General features: G+C 48.0%; 2 protein-coding genes across 8 annotated transcripts in view; both read right to left on the bottom strand.

Moving 5' to 3' along the window:
* GNG7 (G protein subunit gamma 7) overlaps positions 1-3,909 on the bottom strand; it is a 359,526-nt gene extending 355,617 nt beyond the window's left edge. For 2 of the 4 annotated variants that reach the window (XM_031948079.1, XM_031948080.1), the window contains exon 1: positions 2,850-3,055. The gene's annotated coding sequence lies outside the window, so the exon portion shown is untranslated. Of the gene's footprint in view, positions 1-2,849; positions 3,066-3,327 lie in introns of those variants that run through there. The other 2 variants (XR_004231236.1, XR_004231234.1) reach the window with 2 other exon arrangements.
* A 4,436-nt stretch (positions 3,910-8,345) lies between these two features.
* DIRAS1 (DIRAS family GTPase 1) overlaps positions 8,346-21,978 on the bottom strand; it is a 43,168-nt gene continuing 29,535 nt past the window's right edge. The window contains exons 1-3 of one of the 4 annotated variants that reach the window (XM_031948075.1): positions 20,058-20,297; positions 15,171-15,282; positions 8,346-11,488 (exon numbers count right to left, since the gene is read on the bottom strand). In XM_031948075.1, the coding sequence (XP_031803935.1) occupies positions 10,870-11,466 (597 nt within the window). In that variant the 5' untranslated portion in view covers positions 11,467-11,488; positions 15,171-15,282; positions 20,058-20,297 and the 3' untranslated portion in view covers positions 8,346-10,869. Of the gene's footprint in view, positions 11,489-14,794; positions 14,881-15,170; positions 15,283-20,057; positions 20,298-21,978 lie in introns of those variants that run through there. The other 3 variants (XM_031948077.1, XM_031948076.1, XM_031948078.1) reach the window with 3 other exon arrangements.

The raw sequence follows: 21,978 nt of genomic DNA, 5'->3' as shown, positions 1-21,978 counted from the left end.
GAAAGATTTTCAATATCATTTTCTGAGATGCTACAAAATACTTAAAGAAAATGTAGGAAGATTCTCAAAACTTTGAATAGGGGATTATGTCCACAGAATAAATAAAAATAAGGATTTCAGCATCTTAAGTCTTCAAAAAAGAAATCTTTTCTAGACCCAAAAGAAAGCACTGAGGTCAATGTAGAGAACTTGGGAAAGACTGAAAATATGTAAAATTGAAGTGTTATCTCGAATGAAACTTCCTGAGGTTACTGAAGAGACAAGATTTCAAAAGTCAGCCATTAGAGAAGACTCAAATGTGTAGCAATCTATAACGAATCTCCTCACGACCAAAGTTCTACTTTGGGCAATCAATCCCTTATCACACCATCACCATTGGTGAACTTATGGCGGAACAAAAAAAAAAAAAAAAGAAAGAAAGAAAGAAAAGAAAAGAAAAGAAAAAATAAGTTTGCATAAAATCTATCTTGCAACCCTCCCATATACCATTGCCTGGATTGGCAGAGGCAAAGCAAAATAAATCCACAGGAAAACCACCCCAAATGATAGACATCACCAGCAGACTCCCAGGTCTCTTTGCTCCACTTAGTTTCAGAGGTGAGAAGCTACAACCCCAGGCCAAAGAAAGGCTGTTCTAGCAACTTGTTTGATGTGGGAATTTCAGAGACTCAATATGCAAGTGGTATAGTAAACAGAGAATTTGAAGCATCATCACATGATTCCAGATGTGAATGATAAAACCCATAACACTTTAAGCCAACAAACATTTCCTATACTACTAGAATGTAGTTTTTTTTTTTTTTTTTTAAGTTTGTTCCACATACCAAGGGAATATTCATATTGAGTAGTCTTTCCTACAAATGACAGCTTCCACTCCCTACCCCATCCCAGAATGTGGTATTTATTTGACCACAATGAAAATAAAGTTACTGTTGCTTTTGCCTTCATCAAGAGCAGCATCACTCTCAAGAGTATTTAAAAAGTAAACCTTTTGTACAAAAATAAGAATTACCCAAATATTTCAAGGTCCTTCAGAAGAATCAGATTCCAGTTTAAAATCTAGTTAGTAAATATTAAGCATGGATGGACACCTAATCCTGGATTTAATGTTAGTATAAGCATTTACACACAAAACCTAGGAAAATTACAGTTGGTAAATTTTCCAGGGGCAATGAGAGTTTTCCTTTGACTAAAAACTATGGTCACTGATTAAGCTTCCTTAGATATAAATGTTTAAAGGGGGAAGGGGTGTCTTTAATTTGAATGCTTAAAAAAGAAAACAACAGTTCTGAAGTTGTTTCCTGAGAAGCTCCAGTTTTTAAAATCATATCTATTGGGAGCATCTCTAGCAGATCCAAAAACCCATCTCTTCCCCCCTTCCCAACCAGTTTTCCAAGACACCTCAAATTTCACCCACTATACATGGAACCCAGCAACAAGATTCTGAGAGGAGATCTGGAAGGATCCCCCCTTACCTTTTCGACAGGAGCTAATTGCATCTTTAAACTTCAGATTTTCACCTTTGCTGCCCCACAAACAGGCTGACACCCAAAGGACTCTCAGCCCTATTAATTGCTCCCCTCTATCCTCACCTACTCAGGGGGAAAAAAGTGCCACCCACATCCTTCAAGATCATCATCCCAGAAACACCCACTTCAATGTCACCCTCCTAAACCCAAAATTAGTTCTAAATTCATCCATCAGTACACTATCTCCCTCCTACCCAACAAAAGTCCCCATGCCAACCCAAATCCCAGTGTAAACCCTCCAAAATGGGTGACCAAGAGTGCTCCTAGTATGTATCTACCCTTCCCTCAAATCTGCCACCAAAAAGCTACCCTCTCTTCTCTCTCCCTAACTTCCCACTCCCACCCCCCACCCCACCAAAGCCTCATTCACTACCTTCTGGGCAGGAAAGACTTTGCCTCTGGAGTGATAACGGGACCATAGAGAACTCTGATCTGGTCCAACTCCCTCGTTTTACAATTGAGGAAAAGAAGACAGAAAGAGGCGAAGTGATTTATCCAAGGTCACAGATTTTAAGCATTTGAACTCAGATTCTCTGACTGCCCACCCAGTTTTCTTTCACATTCATCTCTCCCTTTCTCCCTCTTCCCCAATTCCAAGTCCCTTCCTTCCTTCCTTCCAGCCCTGCGGAGTCTCCCCATCCTTCCCCCCAATCCTGACCTATACCCTGACTTCCCCTCACCCAGTCTCCACCTCCCCCCCTTCCCCCAAGCCCCCAGTCAATCTCACTCCTCCCAGCCCAGCCCAGCCCAGCCCTCTCCCCTCCCTCAACCGATCCCAACCCCCTCCATTGGCCCTGGCCCCAGCCCCTTCCCCTGAATCTCTCTGTGTCAATCCTAACCCCTAGCCTCCAGTCCCCTCTCCCTCAATTCCATCCCCTTCTCCATTACCCCCTCCCCCTCAATCCAATCTTCCTTCCCCGACAATCCCAATTCAACCCCCATCAACAGCCCCCTGCCCCATTTCTCCCACAGCCCCTTCCTCTCAGCCCCATTCCCAACAATCCCAGCCTTTCCTCTCAAATCCTTCGACTTTCCTCCCACCCACCTAGGTCAATCGCAGCCCCCTCCCCCATTTCTGCGCGCCCCCTCCCCCATTCTCCTAGTTCATTCCGGCCCCCTCCCCCATTTCCACCGTTCCTCCCAGTCCCTCCCCAAGCCCCTCCCCTGCTGCCGGGGCGGGGGTCGAGGGCAGGCCGCAGCCGGCGGGAACCGAGGAGGGGGGCGGGGGGGAGACTGGTTCAGGGCCCGGACCGGGCAGGGGGTGTGAGGGGCGGGGGTGCCGCGTCCCGTCCCGCCCCGTCCCCCCCGAGCCGCCCTTACCCGCCGCTGCCGCTCCTCAGGCGGGGCCGGCTCAGCTCCCGGAGCGAGCGCTGGGACGGAGGAGGCCAGGGGGGTGTGTGAGGCACAAGGGCAGACGGGAGGCGAGCTGGGCGGGCGGGAGGAGGGAGGGAGGGAGGACGGAGGGGAGGCCGCTGCCGCCGCCGCTGCCGCCTCAGGCTCCCACCTCCGCTGCCGTGCAGCCCAACTTGCCCGCGGGAGGGGGAGGGGAAAGAAGACGGACGGCCCGTTGGGCCAATCAAAACGCGCAAGACCAGAGAGGCTGGGGAGAGAAGGAGAGGATGGGCGGGACGAAGGGCAGCCAAAGGTTTGGCTGTGTTCGGAATGAGAGGCGGGGCTAGTGGGGGCGGGAGGGCGGGTGCCCGTGAGTGACAGGGCCCTCCGGCAACGGGGGAGCTGTGAAAAACCTAGTGGGGAGGGTTATGCAAATGAATTCGTTATTATTCAGACCGTTACTGACAGAGGTGCTAGGCCCCGAGACGGCGGGGTAGGAGGTGGTCCGGAGCGGAGAGCATCGCTGAGGTGAAGTCCCGAAGCCTTCGGCTGGAGCGAGCAACGCCTGCGTGACGTTAGGACCGTGCGCTCGAGTCTCTCGGGGCCAGGTGGGGAATTCGAATCTCGGTTACGGGGTCCTAGGTTCGAATTCTACCCCGCGGGCGCTTTGTTCCTTCCCGTGTTTCGGAAGCAGGAAGCTGGCCCGCCACTCTGCGCCCGCCACGTGACGTAGCGAGGAGGGTTTAGGAACTGGAATTAGCGGAGCCGGGACTGAATCTCGTTTCCTTTCTTAATGTTGCGAAGCCCCTCGCAGCGCTGCGATCTTTGCCCCTCTCTGCGCCCCAGTTCCCGTCCGCGGTGGAGCCTCCGCTTCCTCGGCACGGCGCTTGACACTGGCCGGGCGCGCATTGCGCTCCTCTGCCCTCTCCCTGTCTCCCATGTCCCCGCACGGACAGCGCCTTCCGCCCTCAGCCCCTGACGCTGAGCCCTCGCCGGGCAGAGGAGGGCCTCAGATCTCCGGGCTCCCATCCATCAAAGGCCGCGAGGGCTCCTGGGGGGAGAACACGAGCCTCCGACTGGGCATCAAGGGCGCGGGGGAGGGCGTCCCCCCGCTCGTTATTAGCCGCCTACTGCGCTCAAACAGACCTGGGAATGTCCGACACACACCCTGCGAGGCCCCGGGCGAGTCGGCTATCTTTCCGGACCCGCAAGCCGGCAATTTGCTGATAAAGCACTGCTCTCCACGGGTGGAAAGGAAAGGGAGGCACCTGTAGGGAGGAGGGGCTTGTGGGAGATTCTCTCACCTGTTCCCACCCTGCACCCGTTAGGGACAACCCTCCTGGAGATAAACCTGCGGTCAGGCAGCTAGAGGGGCCAGCAGCAACTTTCCTCCGGATTGGAGACGGCGGCAGAGGGAAGAGGACTCCCCCCGGAAGCTGAAGTCCCATGGGGAGTTAGGTATCCTTGGCCTGAATCCCCCCTTCTAGCTTGCGTTAGCTAGAGGAATGTCCCCTGGGTTGGGACCCGACTTCTCCTCCCTCCCAACTCAGCCTCTAATCTGGTGAAGCAAGTCTCTGGGCCTCAGTTTCCTCATCTGTCAAAATGAGAACGTTCAGATAATCTCTAAAATCTGCCTATTAAAACTCCTCCTGGCTCCAGTTTTCTCTAATTCCTGCGGTGGTTATTTTGTCCTGCCTAGAATGGGGTGGGGCGGGTTGAAAACATGATACAGCAGGAGAATAAGCAGCAATTTACATTTGCTATTTATAAAAATTATCTGTGTGATCTTGGAGAAGTCAATCTTGTTAGGTCTTTTCTCATATGTAAAATAATTATCATGATAGATAACATTAATAACACACCGTGCTATGCTAAGTGCTTTACAATTATTTATTTTTTGGTTGAGGCCGTTGGGGTTATGGGGTTACGTCCAGGGTCACACAGCTTGTAAGACTCTGATGTCGGATTTGAACTCAGGAATCCTCCAGTTTGTTTGCCACCTCGCTGCTCCTATGATTTCATTTTATGAGATAAAAAAGCTAATGGCCACTTTGGACTAGATGGCTTCAGATGTTTCTTCCTTCCTAGATCTATGATCCTAAGGCCATCAGTTGTGAGACTTCTTATGCTACTCCCATAGTGGAGTTTCACTGAACCATGAAACACTAGGGATGTCCATGTGTCCGTGTGTCTCAGTGTTTTATCTGCCTGCCCAGAACCATCTCCCCATGGCCCCACCCTGCACCATCTCCACCTCCTACCATTTCTGTATCTCTCCCCACAGCCATCTCAGCTGCCCTCATGACAAGATTTTTCATTGGTGCTTTTGGTTAGAAGCTCAATTTCCTTTTAGCAGAGATGATATTCAAGTAGGACATCCCAGAGTCCTAGACCCCAGGATCTTCTTTTTTGAGGCTACAAAGCTAGTGAAAAGTGGAACAGATTAACAGCTGGGAGGCCAGAGTTCCCTTATCCTGGCTTCCCCACAAGACTGTCCAAGCTGGCCCTCTCCCAAGGCACCTGACACTGGGATGAGCCATAGCAACTATCAGCAAGGATTTGTTGAAATGGCTGTCTTAGCTTTACCACTGACTCACTGTTCAGCCTTGAGTTCCTTTCTCCAGTTTAGTCAAATTGATCCCTCTAATAGTTGCTGAATATGCATTTATTAAGCACTCACTATGTGCCAGTCATTAAATACTGGGGATTCAAAAGAAAGCAAATATATATATATATCAGAAAAAAATGCCTGTCTTGACCTCTCATAGTTTTGATTGTGTTTGGATTTCTTCTTCCCTGAGTGTCTCCATCAAAAGCAATGACCCTGGGGACTGTATTATGGGCTGAATCCCTAAATCCCCTGGATTTGGCTTGATTTTCAGCTGGACATTTTATAGGCCTAGATTCTATCAACTGCTGCCACTATCAGAACCCTCACCTTGAACCCAGGTCCATGGATACATAGGGCTCCCATAGATCCCATAAGTCCCAGTTGCTTGGGATGGGGCTGAGAGGGAGCAGCCAGGGGGGAATGTAAGGATTCTTCAAACTACAATCAAGCTTCTCAATTTCTCCCCAAACTTCCTTCAGGATCCCAAAGCTTCTTTCCTCCTAATCTTCTTCCTTTTCTTCCTCAAGGTTCAAAATTTGCTCCCAGGAAATGTTCAGGATGTCTCTGAGGGCTTGGAAGTCATTCTCACTTTTTTCCCCTTATCCTCTATATCCAGACAGTCATCAAGTCCTGTTTCTATTTTTCTGATCCTTACCATCTCCTTTAGTCCAGCCCCTCATCATCTTTTATCTGGGCCACTGAAACAACTTCCTGACTGAATTGGGAGAAAGGCACAGGGATATATAGTCAACTCAGGCCCCAAATCAGAGCTGCCCAACAATGGAATCAGCTTCCTCATTAAGGTAGCAAGTTCTCCATGGCTGCAAGTGTTCAAGAAGCAAAGGTTGGGGTGACCTTGTCTGGGATGCTGTAGAGGAGATTTGCACTGGGTGGAAGATCAGACTAGGCAATAGTCAAAATCATAACAGCTGACACATCCATGCTGTTCTGAGATTTGCAAAGGCCTTTCCATACATGCTCTCACTTACATCTCACAACAACCCTATGAGGAAAGTAACTCTTCTGGATCTGACTTCAGACTTACTGCTCCCCATACCAACCACTCACCAAGCCTACTGCCTTCTCAATATTCTAATATCCCTTTCATGGGAAATGGCCATTTTAGTACAGCTGATATTTGGTCCCACTATCTTTCTAGCTCTTGATTTTTCTGCCACTCCCAGTGCTGGGGGTCTATGATACAGAATACATTCAGAGAAATGAAGCTATTGAGAGAGACAAAGGAAAGAGGGAAGGAAAGAAGGAAGGAGGGAAGAAAGAAAGGAAAGAAGGAAGGGAGAGAGGTTGGGAGGAAGGGAGGGAGGTTGGGAGGAAGGAAGGAAGGGGAAGGGAAAGGAAGGGAAGGGATGTAAGGAAAGGAAGGAAGAAAGGAAGGAAAAAGGGAAGGAAGGAAGAAAGGGAAAGAGGGAGAGAGGGAGGAAGAGAGAAAAGGAGGGAAGGAAAGATGAGGGAGGAAAGAAAGGAAAAAAGAATGAGAAAAGGAAGAATGGAAAAAGGAAGGAGGAAGGGAAGGGAGGAGGAAAGGAAGGAAGGAGGGAAGGAAGAAGAAAGGGGGAAGGAAAAAGGAAGAAAGAAAAAAAGAAAAGAAGGAAAGAAAGAGAAAGAAAAGGGAGAAAGGAAAAAGAAAAAGAAGAAAGGAATGAAGGAGGAAAGGTAGTAAAGGGAGGAAGAAAAAAGGAAGGAAGGATGTAAGAAAGGAAGAAAAGAAAGAGAAGGAAAAGAAAGAAGGAAAGAGGAAAGAGAATGAATGAAAAGAGGGAAGGGATAAGGAAGAAGGAAGATAGACATAGGAGAGTAAGGAAATTTTAGAGTAGGAGAGTAAGGAAATTTTAGAGTAAGGCAAGGAGAAAAGGAAGTGAAAGTAGGAAGAGGGGGAGGAAATCAGGAAGAGTGGAATGGGAGCCAGCCCACACTCCTTGATTGTCCAAGGTGCCAGCGAGAACTGATCCCACTGACCCTCTAGGGTATCCACGACCCCTAGTGGCTGAACTTGTAGATAAGACAAGGGTCTGAAGACAAGAAGGAGACAGAGGTTGGGAGGAGAGAGAGAACAGAGAACCAGGGGCGAGCCAAAGCAAGATCCTGCCTTTCCTAGGAGTGGGGAAGCCCCTCCATCCCCTCCCTGCTGGGAGTCTCCCTGGTTCAGTGACATACTTTCTGTGGTTGGGATCCTCACCCGAAATGGGGGAGGGAGGGGCACAGCCTCCTGGGCTCTCTGCCTTATCTGCTTCTTAACAAGGGAGCAGAGCCAGCGAGGGTAGGGCCCAAGACAACTCCTACACAGGCCTTTCGTCTCTGCCTCCCCCTTCATCTCCCCAGGCCCAGCCCAGCTGCAGCTTGGCTGCACCAGCCTGCCTGGGAAACAGATGGTTGCCAGGACAACAGGCTGATGACGCACTCTTCGATCTGTGCCCCGTGAGGGGAGCCGGCTCGTGGCCCTGGCACGCGGCTGTGAAGAGGGACCCTCTCAGCAAGCAGCCCAACCCTCACCTCAGATCACCTCCATCCCTCACTGCAGCCCCCAAGCCCTCTAAATTGTCCTTGATTCTTCCAGTCTCCCTCTGGCCCTCCTCCCTGAGGACCTCTGTCCCCAGCCTTGCCTCTCCCCTTCACCTGCCCCAGGCCCTCATCTATCTCTCTGAGCCTCTTTCCATCCCTGCCCTCTCGCTTCCCCTTATGCCTCCTTGCCTCCCCATCCTTCCTCGTTAGCCCCCTTCACCATTTCCTGGCCTGTCCCACCCTCCTTTTCTCTCTTCTCTCCCCTTTCTTGCTTCCATTTCCCTTTCCCACTCCAGATGCTCCCCACCCCAATAGCCCATACCTCCCCCCAGAAATCTGGGTACCAGGCAATGCAGATGCAGGAGCCATGTCTTTATTGAAGGAAGACTAGTACTAGAGTGAAGGCTACATTGGACTCTTAAAAAAGAAGGGTTGCACTAGAGAAGGGGGTATCCACATGCTTGGGGGAGGTCATCTGGGGCATGGGAGGGGGGCATTACAGAGGGCTGGGAGAGGAGGGCCAAGGCCTCAGTCCAGAGCACCAGACAATATTCTAGCCTCACAGCAGCCGGGGCAGGATGGAATTGCCCAGACCACATGCCTGGGGAGGGAAGTGGGGCCTCTGTTCACCCCCAGAGTCTTGGTCTTGCCCTGGACCCCGTGTGGCCTGAGAGGGCTTGGTCCCAATCTCTTAGGACCCAGGTAGAGGGGATCTATGTGCTACATGGCATGTTGGCCCTGAAGGACATGCTCCCTCTCTCCCAGTTCTAAGCCTAACTTGCTGGATGACTTTAAGCAGCTTCCTTATTCTCTCTGGGCCTCAGTTTCCCATGGGTTTTGAAACAGATGGTCTTTAAAGTAACTTCCAGCTCTAACATTCTCTGGTCACCCTCAGCTGAATTCCCTAGGCTGGCCAAGCCTGGAGAACTGTTTTCCAACAGGCCTGTCTATTTCTTTTTTCTCCTGGGATTTCAACATCGGGCCCTGGAAGTGATGTGGAAAAGGAAGGGAGGCAAGAACACAAGGTAACACCATTTGCTCTGGACAACTGGGAGAAGAGATACTTGGTTCTTTCTCAGGTGGTCACAGTAGGGAGGGGGTCTGGGTAGAGAGAAGTGGGTGGACACACCCACTGCAAGGCAGGGCCTGGCTGCCCACTCCCCGGCCTCCTCTAAGCCCCTGGGGCTGGCTGGGAGATGGTAATTGTGCTATCAGGGTAGATCCCTGAGGAATGGTGCCAGAGCCCCTGGAGGGGCCAGCACCCTCAGAGGAGAGAGAACCTCTTGCTCACCTGCTCACCTTTCCCACACCTCACCCCACAGCCCCTTCTTAGGAAGAACCAAGGTCAGCTCGGGAGCTGCATGCCAGGGGCTGATGGGATAGAATGGCCTTGGGGGGGAGAGAGTGAGGCTCCAGCGCTGACCCCCAAAGCTATCAGCTTTCCCTCCAGGTTCCTGCCCCTCCACCTATGCACAGACACCCTCAGACACACAGTTACTCTCACACCCACACACCCTAATACATATGTAGGCATCCCCTCATTTGTTCTCATATACCTGTATACCCACTCACCCAGATCGCATGTACCCTAATGCATATATATGCATGTACACAAACACACGCTCACATACACACACACACTTCCAGCCACAAACACGGCTTTTGTTACACATACGTGCACCTGCCAATGCTTCCCGTCTGTCTTCCTCATGCTCCTTCTGTCCTCTTCTCTTCCTGTGGGGGGTCAGGACTCCCCCTCTCTCAGATCCAATTCACTGAAAGTGCCTTCCCTGGGACACAGCTGTCTCTGAGATGGGGGGGCCTGGCCTAGCCCCTCACAGAAATCATTCCCCTCAAGGGGCTGGGCTGGGGGCTGGGCAGAAGGGTTGTGCTGATGGCTCCTACCTCCCCACCCTCCTGGGGTGGGGGGAATGGTAATCCCCTTCTCTACATCCTCCTCCTGGGGTGTACAAAGAGCCAGCCACATTCATACCTAGAGTAACCCTGTAGATCCCTAGAAAGAAGGACTGTCCCCTACAACCTGAGGGAGGTAAGAGAGGGCGGCAGCGGTGACCTGGAATTGTGCTGGGCTGGTAGACTGTGTCTGGCTCCTGCCTACAAGCCCCCTCAGCCTCTCTCCTCAGTCCTGGAGCCACTGGTCATTTCTACCAAGGTCAGAGAGGGAAGGATGGGGGGAGGCCTGGGGCAGACTTAGGGCCTCGCTCAGCTGGAGGGGTTTCACTTTATTGCCTGTTGTCTCAAAGGCCAGGGAAAGCCAGTCTACCAGCCTCCCGATCACATCTAATATCAAAGGGAGGAGGGGAACCAGAGGAAAGGGGGAGTCTAGCTGGCCCAAGGAGCAGAAGAGGAGGGAGAGGGCCATCAATGGTCAAACAAGAGACGTAAAAGTGCGAGGTCAATGTGCATTTCAGCCCCCAAGTCACAGTGATCAGATGTAGGAATGGGTGGCCTATGGAGAGACTCAGGGGAGGAGAGATGGACACACACACACACACACACACACACACACACCCCAAGGGAGGAGAAACTGAGAAAAACAAATTAATGCAGAAACACAGGGACTGAGGAGAGGGGAGAGAGAGACAGGAAGAGCTGCTGACCACTGGAGGGGTGCCTTAAAGGGGTACAGGTAGGCCTTGGTGACCTCTGAGTGCCCTTCCGACTTGGGCTGCTAGGAGGACGGAGAAGGACAACGAGGGACAGAGGGAGAGGACAGACAGGAGGAGGCCATCCATGAGAGAGAGCTCGAGATGACAGGAAGACAGGAGGAGACAAAATGGGGCCACGGGGCCATCTGGAGCAAGGCCCAGAGCGGGGCGGGGGAGGGGCGGCCCGTGGAGAGGAGGGGGCGACCCCTCACATCAGGCTGCACTTGCCCTTGAGTTTGTCTGTCCTCTTCTGCTTGCTGGAGCGCTTCCCGTCGATGCTGAGGCTCATGTTGCGATGCTTCTCCAGGGTCAGCAGCTCTTGGAAGAGCTCCTTGACATTGTAGTTCATTTTGGCAGAGGTCTCCATGAAGGCGCACTTCCACTCCTTGGCCAGGGCCTCCCCCTCCTTGGTGTCCACCTCCCGCTGCGTCTCATCACACTTGTTCCCCACCAGCATGACCGGGATGTTCTCCACGCTGCCTTTGATCTGCAGGATCTGCTGGTAGATGGGCCGCAGCTCCTCCAGGGACTGCTTGCTGGTGACCGAGAAGACCAGGATGAAGGCGTGGCCCTTGGAGATGGACAGGCGCTGCATGGCCGGGAACTGGTGGCTGCCCGTGGTGTCTGTGATCTGCAGGGTGCACACGCTTTTGTCGCAGCTGATGACCTGGCGGTAGGTGTCCTCAATGGTGGGGATGTAGGTGTCTCGGAAGGTGCCCTTCACAAACCGGAGGACCAGGGAACTCTTGCCCACTCCGCCTGCCCCAAACACCACCACCCGGTAGTCGTTGCTCTGTTCCGGCATCTTCTTCAGTGGCTGTGAGCTCCTGGAAAGGGAGGTAAGACGGGAGAGACGGGGTCTGCCAGGGGCAGGAGGACCCAAGGCTGGAGCGCCCTTCCACGGCGCCTCCCTGGGGGCAATCGGGCAAACTGCAGCCGTGCCCCCAAGTACAAGGTGAACACCACAACTCCATGCAGCCATAGCCCAGGGGTCTGGCGCCAACCACAGCGGACCCCAGAGTGATGGCTCCAGGGGTCCTGATACTGACTACAGGAACAGTGCTAACCAGGCTGCACTCCTGCGGATAAGGGGCCGCACCCCAGAGCAACAGTGCCCACCACAGCTACACCCTGGAGGGGCTCTGCCCCAGCAGAGAGGAGCCCTCTGCTCTTCCTGCCGCCTTTAGGGCCCTGGCTTTCTGCAGAGATAGGGAGGCAGGGGGGCTTTCTCAAGAGCCATCTGAACCAAAGTCAGGTCAAGGGTGTTCCCACCAGGGCAGAAAGATGTACATGGGGCAGGGTGTGTGTGTGAGAGTGTGTGAGTGTGTGTGTGTGTCTGTGTATGTGAGTGTGAGTATGTGTGTAACTGTGTGTGTGACTGTGAGTGTGTGTCTGTGACTGTGAGTGTGTATGTCTGTGTGACTGTGAATGTGTGTGTGTGAGTGTGTGTGAGAGAGATGTGAGTGTGAGAGTATGTGTGTGTGTTTGACTATGTGAGTGTGTCTGTGAGTGTGAGTGTGTGTATAACCGTGTGTGTGACTGTATGTGAGTGTGTGTGTCTGTGACGGGGTGTGTCTCTGTGAGTGTGTGTAACTGTGTGTGTGAGAGTGTGTGTGTGAGTATGTGAGTGTGAGAGTGTGTATGTGTGAGAGTATGTGTGAGTGTGAGTATGTGAGTGTGTGTGTGAGTGAGAGTGTGAGAGAGACTGTGGTCGTGCTTCGAGTTTACCCGCCCTAGGCCTAACCCTTTTGGACACCCCATGTGTGCAGGGATTTGTGCATAACTGGGACCAACCACCGAAGTATTCCTGATGTATATTCCTATGGGAAGACACATGAGCTAGGGAGGGACTGAGGGGAATGGGAGCAAGCTGTCAGGACTTACTGGAGCCCTTGGCCTTCTCCAACACCCGTGTTCTTTCCCAGTAGATGGCACCAGGAAACAACCAGGCCCCTCAGTCCAAGATCCCTGGCATCAGTGTGGGGCTGGGACCTTCCTAGTTGCTAGACAGAATGGGAGATGGCAGAATACCAATGTTTGCCCCTCAGCCCTTCCTGGGGAGCCTCAAGCTCTATCTTGACTCAGAAATAGATCTATGTGGAGGCAATGGGAGCATCTGCTGTCTATGATAATGGACCACAAGATTCTGCCTACAAGTAAATGCCCTCCTTTCTTCCCTTGCCAGCCTGGCTGAAAGGGGCCATATTAGAGTCAATGTTCTATCAGAAAACAAGGTAATGGGATTCTTTCTGAAAGACTCATATGAATTTGGCTCTCTTACCAATTACAAAGTGTCCCCAGTATAGCTGGGGCTAGTTCATCCAAAGAGGGGTGTCAAAACTCCCAAATTTAGAGATTGCCTTGAGGTCTCTAGAAATACATGGAGAATGGGGAGCTTTATGTTAAAACCCAAATCCTGAGGAACTGCCTGCCCTGACAAGCCCAGATTACTGGCCCACCTCAGCCAGGGAGCTCCAACCCAACCCACCAAACCCCTGCTTCATCACCTCAGTGTCTGAGTAGCCTGGGTGGTGACCTGAAGCGGTGGAAGGCAGGTTATTGCCCTGCCCCTACCTACTAAGACTCCTATTCTTTAATGCTGAGACCATTGGTGCTGGAGCAAAGGAGCAAAGAGAAATTGAGATGGGGGACCCATAGAGAGGCTCAGGACATATGAGTGCAAAATCAATGGGAAGAGATTCATCTTTACTGTTTGCTGTACTAGAGGCTGGACCCCTTGGCATCCGCAAGGGGGACTACCACTCTCCAAACTGAGAATCAAAACAACAGGAGGAGCAGGAGAGAGATAAGAACCATCACAGTTCAAATAAAACAAAAAGCTAAGTTTGAGATAGATGTGCATTCAATTCGCAATGATTAAATGTTGCTTGATTTCCTTTTGGACATGGCCAAGGGAATTTGCTTTAATTGAATATGCATGTTTGTAACAGGACTTTAGTTTTTTTCCATTTCTTAACTGGGGAAGGGGAAAGGAGAGAAGGCAGATTCTATACATACACACACATACACACACACACACACAATTTCATTTTTTTTAAGTGTTGGTTGATTTCAACAATAAGAAGAACCTGGCTTTTAGGGTACAAATCATGGTAGTCTTGAGGGGAAATGGTAACTCTAGTTACTATCACTTAGTATTTGTGATAGAGGAGAAGAGGAAAGAAGAAAATACTGTGATAGAAACCCTTGATTTGGGGAAGTCAGATTTCAAAGTTTTTACCACTATAAGGCCTCTACTCCAAAGAGATCAAAGAAAAAGAAAAGACTCCATAATGTATAAAATACACAAAGATATTCAGAGCAGTTCTTTATGTAATGGCAAGAACTGGAACTTAAAGTAAGGGGCACCCATTAATTGGGAAATGGCTGAACAAATTATGATATATGGAGGTAATGAAATAGTATTGTGGTTATAAGAAACAAAGGAAATGATTTCAGATGAATCTGGGGAAAACTGTATGAACTGATGTAGAGTGAAGTAAGCAGAACCAAGAGAACAATTTGTATGATAACAACATCACCAAGGCAACCCTGAAGGACTTTAGGAATCTGATAAGTGCAGTGACCCACCACAATATCAGAGGGCAGATGATGAAGTATGCTGCCCATTTCCTGAAAGAGAGTTCACAGTCTCAGGGTATGGAATGAGACATATTTTTGGACATGGCCAATGCAGGATTTTGTTTTTCTTAATCATGTATATCTGTTGCAAGGGTGTTATTTTTCCTTCTTTGTTTCTTTCTTTTTTTTCCAAAAAGTAAAAGAGATGGAAGGGAGAAAAAAATAGGTCTTTATTCATTAATTTTAAAAGTAGTAATAATATATATTTTTAAAGGTTTCAGAGAATTCAGAGAAAAAAGATATAATCTTTTTTCTTGTTCTTGTTATATGGAAAAGTTTGTATTGGTTGATGATTGTTAAATTCACAATAAAAGTAATATTTTTTTAAAGATATAGTTAAGATCTCATAGTAGATTAAAGTTCTACAAGGTGAAATTCAGCACAGAAAAAATGGAAGTCTTTAGACTGATATTCTGAAGAAAAACAATTCATAGGAGAAGGAAAATGGAAATAAGTCTCAAGAGACCAATGTGAACACACATGGAACTCACCAGCCAATTTAGATTTTAAAAAGTCATGTGCAGAAGATGGAAGCAAGGGCAAAGTATGGAGATGAACACAAAAGCATGACACAATCCTGTAAAAAAAAAAAAAAAAAGGCATTGAGAGGGTTACAACTCCAACTCCAAGTGATCTAAGGCTTCAGAGGAAATCTCAGGCCAACAATATGGGAAAAAAGGAACAGTAATAACACTGCTTTGGGTGAATGGAATGGTGACAACCAAAAACAAAGAGAAGATAGAACTTCTCAACCCTTACTTTTTTCTTGTTTCTCTGTTGGGTCTTTGGACTTGAAAGGACATAACAGAAATGACTAATAGGAAGTCAATCCCCAATATCAGAATAAGAGAATAAAAGAGCACTGACCTGATGAGTACCGGCCACAAAGCCCAGGCGAACTATCTATCTCCCAGGTCACTGAAGGAATTAATGCATGGGATTATTTAAGCTTCTGTCAGTTAATGATCTTTGAAAGGTCCTGGAGAATAAAGGAGATGTCAGGAGACAGGAGAAGAGCAAATGTTCTCATTTTCAGAAAAAAAGAAAATAATTAAATCTGTAAACAATAGACCAATTTCAGACAAATCCTGCAACATGTTATTAAAAGATGGTTAGTGAACAACTAGAAAAGAAAGCAATGATTACACAGAGTCAGAATAACTTCATCAAGGCCAGATCAAGTCAAACAAGCCTTCTTTCATTCCTTCCTTTTTTCCTCCCTCCCCTACTTCCTTCTTCCTTTCTTTCCCTTCCTTCTTTTCTTTTTTCCTTCCTTCCTTTTTTCTATTTTTTCCTCTTTCTCATTTTCTGTTCTGTCTTTCAAATAACTTGCCTTAGACAGTTTGCCTGGAATAGAGTTAAATTTGGAATCAGGAAGATTTGAATTCAAATTCCACCTCTGAAGGGGATGATAAAATTACTGAAGAAATTAACATCTTTAACATAATTAATTAAACTGTAGATTAGGGAGAAACTTCAACATGGTTTAGTTTACCTGAATTTTAATAATGTGTCTGACAAAATCTTTCCAACTCTTCTTGTGGAAATGATTAAACTTTTCCCACTTTCAATACCTTTTTGCCCAAGAAATTTTTACGTGATGAACTGATGCTGAGTGAAATGAGCAGGACCAGGAGATCATTATATACTTCAACAACAATACTAGATGATGACTAGTCCTGATGGATCAGGCCATCCTCAGCAACAAGATCAACCAAATCATTTCTAATGGAGCAGTAATGAACTGAACTAACTATACCCAGAAAAAGAACTCTGGGAGATGACTAGAAACCATTACATTGAATTCCCAGTCCCTATATTTGTGCACACCTGCATCTTTGATTTCCTTCACAAGCTAATTGTACAATAATTCAGAGTCTGATTCTTTTTGTACAGCAAAATGATGTTTTGGTCATGTATACTTATTGTGTATCTAGGTTATATTTTGATATATTTAACATCTACTGGTCATCCTGCCATTTGGGGGAGGGGGGGGGTAAGAGGTGAAAAATTGGAACAAGAGGTATGGCAATTGTTAATGCTGTAAAGTTACCCATGTATATATCCTGTAAATTAAAGGCTATTAAATAAAAAAAAAAAAAAGAAAAAAAAAGAAATTTTTACGTGATCCCAGTTATAATCAATACATACAAGAGAGATTCAGGTCAAACATTTTCTGATAATCATAATTTCATGGCCCCCACATTTAGTTACAAGAGCCCATATGAGGTCACAACCCACAGTTGAAGAACTTGGGAGATAGAAGATAAGAAAGCTAGTTGTATTCTAGGCAGACTTGATATACTCCATGAGAAATAACCCATGGAATCAGCATGGAAGGTCTAATAGAATGTCCCCCTAGGGATCTGTGCTTGATGCTGTCATGCTTAACATTTTTATCAGGTGACTTGGATAAAGATCCAGGTGGTATGGATGCTGATCAAATTTACAGGTGACACAAATCTGGGATGGCTAGCAAACATAGGATTGGGATGCAAAAACCCCCAAACTCAACAATCTCAAATGGACTGAATCTAATAAGACAAAATTCTGAACATGACTTTTATGGATGCTTAAAAACCTTGAGAGCACACTGTAGGAAGATAAATTGAAAGAACTAGGGATGTTTAGGAAAGGGTGGGAAGAAGGGAACAAGCATTAAGCTCCTATTGTGTGCAAGGCACTATGCTAAGTGCTCTATATAAATAAATACTTTATCATTTGTTTAGCATAGAGAGAAAAAACCAACTTGGAAGCCAAGAGGCACCATGATTTCTGTCTTCAAATCTTTGAAGAATTGTCAATGAAAAAGGGCTTAGATTTGCTCTCCATGGTCCTAAAAGGTTGAATGAAGATAAAGGGGGAAGTTGCAGCAAAGACACACAAGGACCTAGGGAAAGAGACATGGAGAGGAAAAACAAACCAGTACAGACACACAGGGGTAGCCATGCAAAGACAGAGAATAAGAGAAAGAGGTCAAGACTCGCAGAGATGGAGAGAAAGGGCGGGCATCTTGTAGAAGGGATTCCTACTCAAGCAGAGGATGAGTTTAAAGGCTTTGGAGGTTCCCTTCAGCTCTCACCCTAGGACACTGCAGTGCATTAAAACCCAGTATTGTTAGATTATCTGGGTTTGAGGCCTGATTGTGCCATCAGCTTGCTGGGTTTCCTTAACCCCTCTGAACCTTGCTTTCATCATCCGTTAAGATGGAAATCATAATACACATACTATAGATCCCTTAGAGTTGTTGTGAACATCAAATGCTATGGAAATGCTTTGTAAGCTGAAAGCTTTAGAGGAATGTAAGCTGTTATTACTATCATTCCCCTGTGGACCCAGGAAGGTTGCATGGTCAGGATGGTATGGAATTTCTCTAAACTAGAAGGGCCCTGACAGTTATGTAGTCTAGCCCCTCACCTAGGGCACTACAACTTCCCTAAGAGGTGATAATCTATCTAGCTTTTGATTAAATACTTTCAATGATGGAGACCTCATTATTAGCTAAAGTCACCTTCCAGTTGAAGGTCTACTAGAATAGAAAAATCTAAAAGAATGAGTTCCCTATCACTGGAAATGTTTAAGCAGAGGAGCTCAGTCACTATGCAACTCAATTTGTTTCTCTAGACCTGTTCTCCAACACAGCCAAGACAAGCCATTAAGTGAGCCCTGAACAAGGTTGGATCATTTCCCTTTGGTCAATGAGTACTGGGAACTTTGATCTTTTAGATCCAAAGGAGAGATTGATTCACTGACATCAACACTGTATAATTATAGAATTTTATCATGGGATGGAACCTCAGGAGGCATCTAATCCAGTCGATAACTGATGAAGAACCCAGCTACAATATTACTGGCACATGGTCATGCAATCTCCGCTTGAAGCAATGGAAAGAGCAATGGGCTGGATTTGGTCAGAAGCCCTGAGCCTATCTCTGCCCCTTACCAACTGTGTGACCTTGAAAGACCTGTATCTTGTAGTCTATTTTCTCATCTTAAAAATATATTAGATCAAGACTTCTTAATTAATAGCCATTTATCCCCTGCAAAGGAAGGGATAATTTCAGGGAGCTTATGAATTAAAAAAAATTTTTCTAGATTTCAATATTTCTAGTTTCCTTTGTAATTATATATATATATATATATATATATATATGTATTATTTCATCTATTTAAAAACTATTTTGAGGAGTCTATAGACTTCACCAGACTGCCAAAGGAGTCCAGAACACAAGCGAAGCAAAGAACTCCTGGTCTATGTGATCTCTACAATCCTTTCTAGATCTAAATCTCTATGTAGTTCTTAGAAGATCTCCAGTGATGGAGGCCAAACTACCTCATGAAACAACCACATCCACGTTAGATTGAATCTAATAAGACAAAATTCTGAACATGACTTTTATGAAAATAAAAAAAATAACAAAATAACATTCAATATAGTCAATAAAAATCTTTAAAGCATCAAAATTCAACGGGGGTGGGGGGGGGGGGGAGAGAGACACATCCACACTGGGACAGCTCTCATGATTAGGAAGTTAATTCTTTACATCCAACCTAAATTTGCCTTTCTAACTCCCTTCCATCAGCCCTAATTCTGCCCTCTGAGGTCAAGTAAGACAAGTTTTAAATTCTGTATACTTCTACAAAATCACCCCATTTGAGTGATGTGCTCTTGGCAGTTGCCTATCTTGTCTCCTCGGTTTGGGCTCCATTCCATCCCCATCTATATGAAGAGACAGTGAATGAATCCCTTAGGTTTAAAGTTCTGCCCCTTGATCTAGAAAAATCTGGGAGAGATTATTTTTTTCCATTCCCTTTATCTCCAGTCAGGCTCAGAACTAAGGCATCCTGGACAAGTGAGAAGTGAGAAAAAGATTAAGAAAGCCTGGGAAGGCCCCCTGCCCTCCTCTCAGGATCAAAGCCAGATATCAGAAAGAACGAACCCCTTTCCTAGGAAGGGGATCAGAAATCAAAGGGAAACTGATTCTCAATATGCCTCAAGCTCCATTATCTCCATTAAATAGCCGTATGACCTTGGTCAAAGAACTGGGTCCTCAGTTTCCCTTTTGGCCAGCTGCCCTAGGATGCTATGATGGGAGAAAGGCAAAAGGTTTACATTACATTGGCCAAGAAGCTAGGTTAGGAGAGACCCTAAGTGGATATTATGGGGGCAGGAAAGAGATGTAACATGCTCACCCCCCCCCACCCCCCCGGCCCTAGAGACTCAGAAAGTGCCATCTTCAGCCTCTTGGAGGAGGGGAGGTAGAGCAGGGAATTGCGGGTTTAAGCAGGACAGCTTCCCAAAGGGAGGGCGTCCTCCAGGTCCCCTACGGTGCCCCCTACCTCATTCCGACTCCCGGGAGCGGGGCGGGGCAGGGCAGGGCAGGGAGGGGAACCTCTACCCCAAGATTAGGACCTACCAGGCCCTTTCCCTTCTCCCTCCCCCAGACATTCCCAGTGCGGAATCGGCCGCCTAGGGATAGGGGGGAGGGGAGAGCGACCCTGCTTCGGGATCTAGGGGGGACCCAAGAGGCCCTAGCCATGCCAAGCCTTTCGGCAGGGATCCGGGCTGCGGCCGCCGAATCCCTGGGCTGGGCGTGGATAGCCACGGGTGGGTAAAGCCCGGCCTCGGCCCCCTTCTTTAGCCGCAGCTGCAATGGCCCTAGCCCGCCCCCTCCCCCGCACCCCTGGCCGCCCGCAGCCTCCACCCCCGCCCCACCGCCGCAGCCCGGCCCCGGCCCCCAGTCTGGCCCTCACCTCTGATCGGGACTCGGCTCGTGCTGCTTCCCGGGATGGCTCGGGCTCCAGCGGCTCGGGCTTGGCTAGCGCATCGTCCGGGGCCCCGCTCAGCTCCCTGCTCCCCTGGCTGCAGCTCCTCTGGCTCCTGTTCCTCTCTGGCTCCGGCTGCGCTGCAGTCTCGCCGCCCGCTCTGCTCAGCTCCCCTCCCTCCCTCGCTGCATCCCTCCTCCTTTTCTCTCTTTAGCTCTCTCCCTCTTTCCCTCTCTTCCCCCTCCCTTCCTTCTGGCTCTCTCCCTTTTTCCTCTCTTTCTCTCTCTCTCTCTCTCTCTCTCTCTCTCTCTCTCTCTCTCTCTCTCTCTCTCTCTCTCTCTCTCTCTTTCTCTCTCTCTCTCTCTCTCCTCTTCTCTTCCTCCCTCCCTCCCTCTCTACTCAGTCTCGGTTTCCTCCTTCCCCTCCCCCTTCTCCTGCCTCACTTTCTCTTTATTCTTTCCCTTTCCTCCTCTTCTATCTTCCTCTCTTCTCTTCCCACTCTCCTTCCTTCTCCTCGTTCACTCCCTCTCTCCTACAGCTTTCTCTACCCTTTCCCTTTCTCCCCTTCCTTCTCCTTGTCCTCTATTCTTTCCTTCCTATTTTCCTGCTTTTTTAAAAAAAAATTCTTGTCCTTTTCCTTCCCTTTCCCTTTCTTCTCTTTTCTTCTCTTCTCTATTCTTTGTCTTATTCCTCCCTTCTCTTTTTCCCTTTTCTCTCCCTTTTACTTTTACCCTTTCCTTCTCCCCTCCCCCCACTCCGTTGTGTCACAGTCTATCTCTATATCTGTGTCTACCTTTCACTCCTCCCTTTGAGCAAACCAGACCTCAGCCCCTAGTCCCTGCAGCAGCCTGACATATTAGAGGTGGGGGTGGGGCAGGGACTGACGCTGGAAGACAGAGACCTAACCCATTACTTGCCCAGGTCAGGTTCCTCTAGGGGTCACCTGGAGTGGGAGATGGAGGGGAAACCTTTCCATCTGAAGACTGAAAGATGCTAGCATTGGGAGCAGGTCTGCTCTGCAAAGATAAAACCAGAGTCTACCCTAGAGAATTTTCCTCCATGGAGAAGGGGGGGAGGAGGAATCTCAAAGCCCTTGGCCAACTCCTTCCCTCTCATGGTGCCATTGCTTATGCAGTTGGTCTGATGAGAAGGAAATGCTCTTCCCAGCTCTGCTCTTCCATCCTACCGGGCCAACCAAGCTCAGGTGTCACTTCCTCTGTGACTCCTGAACCTTCCTCCTAGAAGTGCTCTCTATCTCTCCTTGGGTGTTACACACAAAGCAGATTCCATTTTGCACTATAATTATTTGTGCTCCCATCTTGTGTTTCCCACTTGACTGAGAGAAGGGAAATGACTTTTCTAAAGTCACCCAACAAGTCAGCAACAAGAGACAGGTTTAAGACCAGGTTTTCTGCCTCCAGGTCCTGGGTTTTTCCAATCAGAATTAGCTTAATTCAAATTTAACTTGTTAAATGTAGCACTTTATATACTAGATCTCATTTGTCCAGTGTGTTGGTGAGTCTACCAGCACTTGTGCTCTGCTGGCATTGTCTCAAAGGCTCACCACCACACTAGAGGAGAGGTGAGAGAGCTTCTTCACAAAACTTGCTCTAATTTCCAGGTGACAAGCCAGATGAGCTGTCCTAGAATGAAACAAAGGTAGCATAGCATGGGCTAGTGTGGTGGCTCTCAAATTTCCTGGCCTTTGAAATCCTTTACAATCTTAAAAATTACAAGGATTTTCCAAAGAGTTTTTATTTATATGAATTATAGCTGTTGGTATTAACCATATTAAAAAATTAAAACTGACAAATTAAAAATATTTATCTAATAAATTATTTTAAATAGCAATAAACATTGCATGATTTCACAAATAACATGCTTTTTGTAAAATAACTATTTTCTAAAA

This window comes from Sarcophilus harrisii, chromosome 1, assembly GCF_902635505.1.
Source record: "Sarcophilus harrisii chromosome 1, mSarHar1.11, whole genome shotgun sequence".
NCBI lineage: Eukaryota > Metazoa > Chordata > Mammalia > Dasyuromorphia > Dasyuridae > Sarcophilus > Sarcophilus harrisii.
The sequence above is the reverse complement of the archived record's forward strand: the minus strand, read 5'-3'. Positions and strand labels throughout refer to the sequence as shown.